This window comes from Cheilinus undulatus, linkage group 3 (genome assembly GCF_018320785.1).
Source record: "Cheilinus undulatus linkage group 3, ASM1832078v1, whole genome shotgun sequence".
In the NCBI taxonomy this organism is placed as follows: domain Eukaryota; kingdom Metazoa; phylum Chordata; class Actinopteri; order Labriformes; family Labridae; genus Cheilinus; species Cheilinus undulatus.
This window is the reverse complement of record NC_054867.1, coordinates 49,968,201-49,972,129: the sequence shown is the minus strand read 5'-3', so window position 1 is coordinate 49,972,129 and position 3,929 is coordinate 49,968,201. Positions and strand designations below refer to the sequence as shown.

The window sequence follows — 3,929 nt, the reverse complement described above, 5'->3', positions numbered from 1 at the left end:
TATTTTTGTTATTCTGCCTTTGGTTTTTGTGATGTGCCTTGTTTTCAGAGCCGTGCTGCCGTTCTTCCTCCACCTGCTTAGAGGATTTTGATTCCTGATGATGATGAGGATGATGATGGTTACTGTTTGATTTATTAAATACTTGAGTTGACTGAACTCTGGTCCTTTTACTAAGATATGCAGCTCTTTTGAAGCCCCTAACTCCTTTGGAAACAGGCTTCTAGTATGTTTTTATCCACCATATTGTCTTTTTTTCATTCGAGCACTTTTTAGTGATGGATGTCTTCTTTCTCCTTCAGAAGATGCAGACGTCTCACAGACCGGTGCAGCTGCTCACCGTCATGCTTCTTATCGTCTCCACATCTGGACAGTGTGAACAGAACAAAAGGTGAGGGAGAGAATTTCATGTTTTTACAAAGTAGAGGCGACTACATCGGCTATATTGACAAAAGAGTGACTGTATTGAACTATATTTGTGCCACCATAGTGTGATTAATGTTCAGACTGGAGGTTTGACTCCGCCCCAGGGCCGCCCCGTCCACCTGACCCTATCCTGACATGTCAGACAGTTTCACGTCTGCCATCCACTCCCACCCATACCTGCAACAGGTGTGTCCAGTCCTGGCCGCATCCTGCAGGAATTCTGACAATCCACGTTCAATATTCAGAATAACAGACAGTACATTTAATTAAAGACTTATTTAACACAATGTCAAAGTAGTATTTACCAATGTTATTTACACATCATTCATCATCATTTATTTTAAAGTCATACAGAGGTGGAATTGTTTCCTGATCTCTGGAAAGTTTATGTGTCATAAAAACTGCAGTGCACTTCCACCAGCTCTCACAGACAGTAGCTTAATCTGTACTATATTTACACCGTGCTGTTACCGTCCTCATCATTAGATGTTAAATGCAGCAAGGCTAATTTGTATGGAAAGGTTTTTTTATTTGCCCTGAATAACGGCATAATGGCTCAGTGTCTCAACGCGCTGGTGCGTATGTGCTTTGATAGGCCAACAACACAATAAGGGGAGCATGAAAGCTCTGCCTTTTGACTTACTTACAAAGTTTTAGAGTGCCTACTTTATTGTGGAGCTTTAACAAAGCATCACACCGTTTGGTGTGATAGTGTGCCTGTGCTACGTCATTTTGTCCCTCTGATTGGCCCGAACGTTTGTCCAGTCACCTCTTTGCCCTTACCAAACACTTTATATGGAAGGTTTCCCAGATGAATGTGAAATCTATCCATGCAGTGTATCTATGAAACAGCCCATCTGTGTTTCAGGTCATACATTTATGAGAAAAAAAAAATCAAAATTTTCGAGCTCAGAAAGTCATAAATGAACCAGAACTTTGAATATCTGATGTTATAAGGTCAAAATTGCATGGAAGAAAGTCGTACCATACATTTTCCTTGCACAAGTCCTGCAGTTGAGACCATCCATCTATCCATTTTCTATACCGCTTATCCCATAGGGGGTAAGCTGTCGCTGGGCAAGAGGCGGGGTACATCCTGGACTGGTCGCCAGTCAATTGTAGAGACAGACAACCAGGCATGCTCACAATCACACCTACAGCCAATTTACAGTCACCATTTAACCTAACGAGCATGTTTTTGGTGGTGAGAGGAAGCTGGAGTACCCAGAGAGAACCTGTTGAGACCAAATCAAGTTATTCTTTTTATTAGGCCTGGGATTTAAGCCCAGAATCTTCACATTATCATCTGGACTCAGATGAGACATTTCTGTAAACTTAGGCTGTCCAACCACTTTTCACTTTGGTTTAGTGTAAACTTATTAAGTCATAAATTCATGACTTTTTTATTTTTATAGTTTATTTATGATGTAGAAAATAAAAGTAAACAGTGATATCATGTAATCAATCTGGCATTGCAAGGGTTAAAAGTCTGTTGATCTGAAATGAAGTTGACTGAAAGATTTAACCCCAAAAACAGATATAAAATAGTCACCTGTTCTGTTTTAGAAGTGGATATTTTTGTCCTTAATGTTCTAAATCAAAGTGATATGGAGGATGAATCTAACTCTGAGTTTTACTGAGTCATTTTATTGGATCGTATGCATCTTTTCTCTCTCTGCAGCCGTCGAGCTGTGACTGAACACCAGCTGATGCACGACCGCGGCCAAAACATCCAAAGTCTGAAAAGACTGATCTGGCTGTCCAGCGCCATCGAGGGTCTCCACACAGCTCAGACCAGGTCAGCGACACTCAACCCACCAAAGTCCCTGAACCTGGCTCTGGACCCTGAGAGCCCCCAAACCAGCCGGGTCCAGAGCGTCCTCAGAGACTTCTTTAACAGTCACTACCTGAACCAGCTGCCTGACCGAGAGCCATGACGCCTAACGGATGCACTGACATGAAGACACTGTACCTTTACATTGAATAAAGTCTATTATTTTAACAATAAACATGAAAGAGTGCTACAGTTATTAGATCCACTGCTGCAGATGTGTTAATAAAACATACATAAAAGATTTCAGAAGCTATAAAGTAGGGACATGGAGACACTGTGGCCAAGGGTTCAACCATGCAAACAAAAACAGAAATATTTTCAGAACCAGATACTCCTTTTCCCAGAAACATAAATAACAGGCACATCAAACTGAGGTGTATTAAAACTGTTCATATCATGGCTGTATGGTTGACTATTTGGACATGTTGAACTTGATGCACTGACCAAACTGTTTTTGAACTGTCATGCCATTAAAACACTCTAAACTGAGCTAAATTTAATTAAAACCTCTGCATCAATGAAGATATATGACCTCTCATAAATCATTTCCTCTGTGTGTGATTTATTTTCATCATCTTTATGGCTGAGAACAGTCCGGTAGCTTCTTTTAGCTTCACCTATTAACATGTCAGGGACAGACTGCATAAAAATACACACAACACAATTTAGGGAAGCTAGGAAATGTATAGGGAAGCCAACAATAAAAATTAAAGCTCAAGCTGAGGGTTTTCTAGTGATATTTTCTTTGTTTTTTATCGTTATGGAGGCCCTGCATGGGCACACATGTCCGGTAATAACAAGTTCAGATGTTTTTAACATCAAGATTTTCCTGTTATTATTTAGTGGGAAAAAGGGTAAAATGAAATGTATGGGCACATGTCCACTTCCGGGTTTCATAATATATTTACTAAAATCAATACAACAAAGATTATTATTATTATGAAATAAAAAGCTAATCAAATCCCAGATGTCTACAGGTGTCACACCCTTTAAGTCAGAGTTAATGAACTAAAACTCTGACTAAAAATTTTATTGGACTACCTTTTTCCATGAGGAAGATTAGAGTAAGACCAGCTATAGAAAATTGATGAAAAACTTCTGAGGAAAGTTTAGTTTTTGTCAAGGAGAATGAGATGAGACTAAAATTTTTTTGCTTAAAGGGGACGTATCATGCAAAAATCCCTTTTCAGGCTTTTCTAACAAAAATATGAATGAGATGTAAAGTGGGGAGTTAGCCCCGCCCCCAGGTTCGATTTGCCCTCCCCATTTGATGCAAGTTCCGCCCTCCTCTCTTGATCCTCCTTTCAGAGATGCACATCCATTAAGCCACATCCATTTCCTGAGAGGGGCATGGTCAAGGGCGGAGTCAGACAGCTCAGTAACAGCTCATTCTGAGCAGTGCAGAAGCAGAGGAGTCTTTAGACATGCAAAAATCCAATACTGGAGAGTTTTTGCAGCAACAAAGTTCACAGGCATGTTTTGGGGACCTCTGAGACCAATATAAACTTGTCTTTAAAGGGTATAATATATCTACCATATCACTCTTTCATGTATACAAGGTAACCAGTATTTTATCAGTGCATTTTAAATCAGTACTGATTGTGCATTAATATACATAGATGACTAATGTACAGACTAAAAATGTAAGGACTTTTTCTCAAAGATGTGTTTT

At 39.7% G+C, this 3,929-nt stretch overlaps 1 protein-coding gene across 1 annotated transcript; it reads left to right on the top strand.

The window, feature by feature from the left end:
* Positions 1–275: 275 nt before the first annotated feature.
* Positions 276–2,451, top strand: pth4 (parathyroid hormone 4). Its single transcript, XM_041783614.1, has 2 exons — positions 276–388; positions 2,105–2,451. Exons 1-2 carry the CDS (start codon positions 276–278, stop codon positions 2,358–2,360), a joined length of 369 nt encoding a protein of 122 aa, XP_041639548.1. The 3' UTR covers positions 2,361–2,451.
* The last annotated feature ends 1,478 nt before the right edge of the window (positions 2,452–3,929 follow it).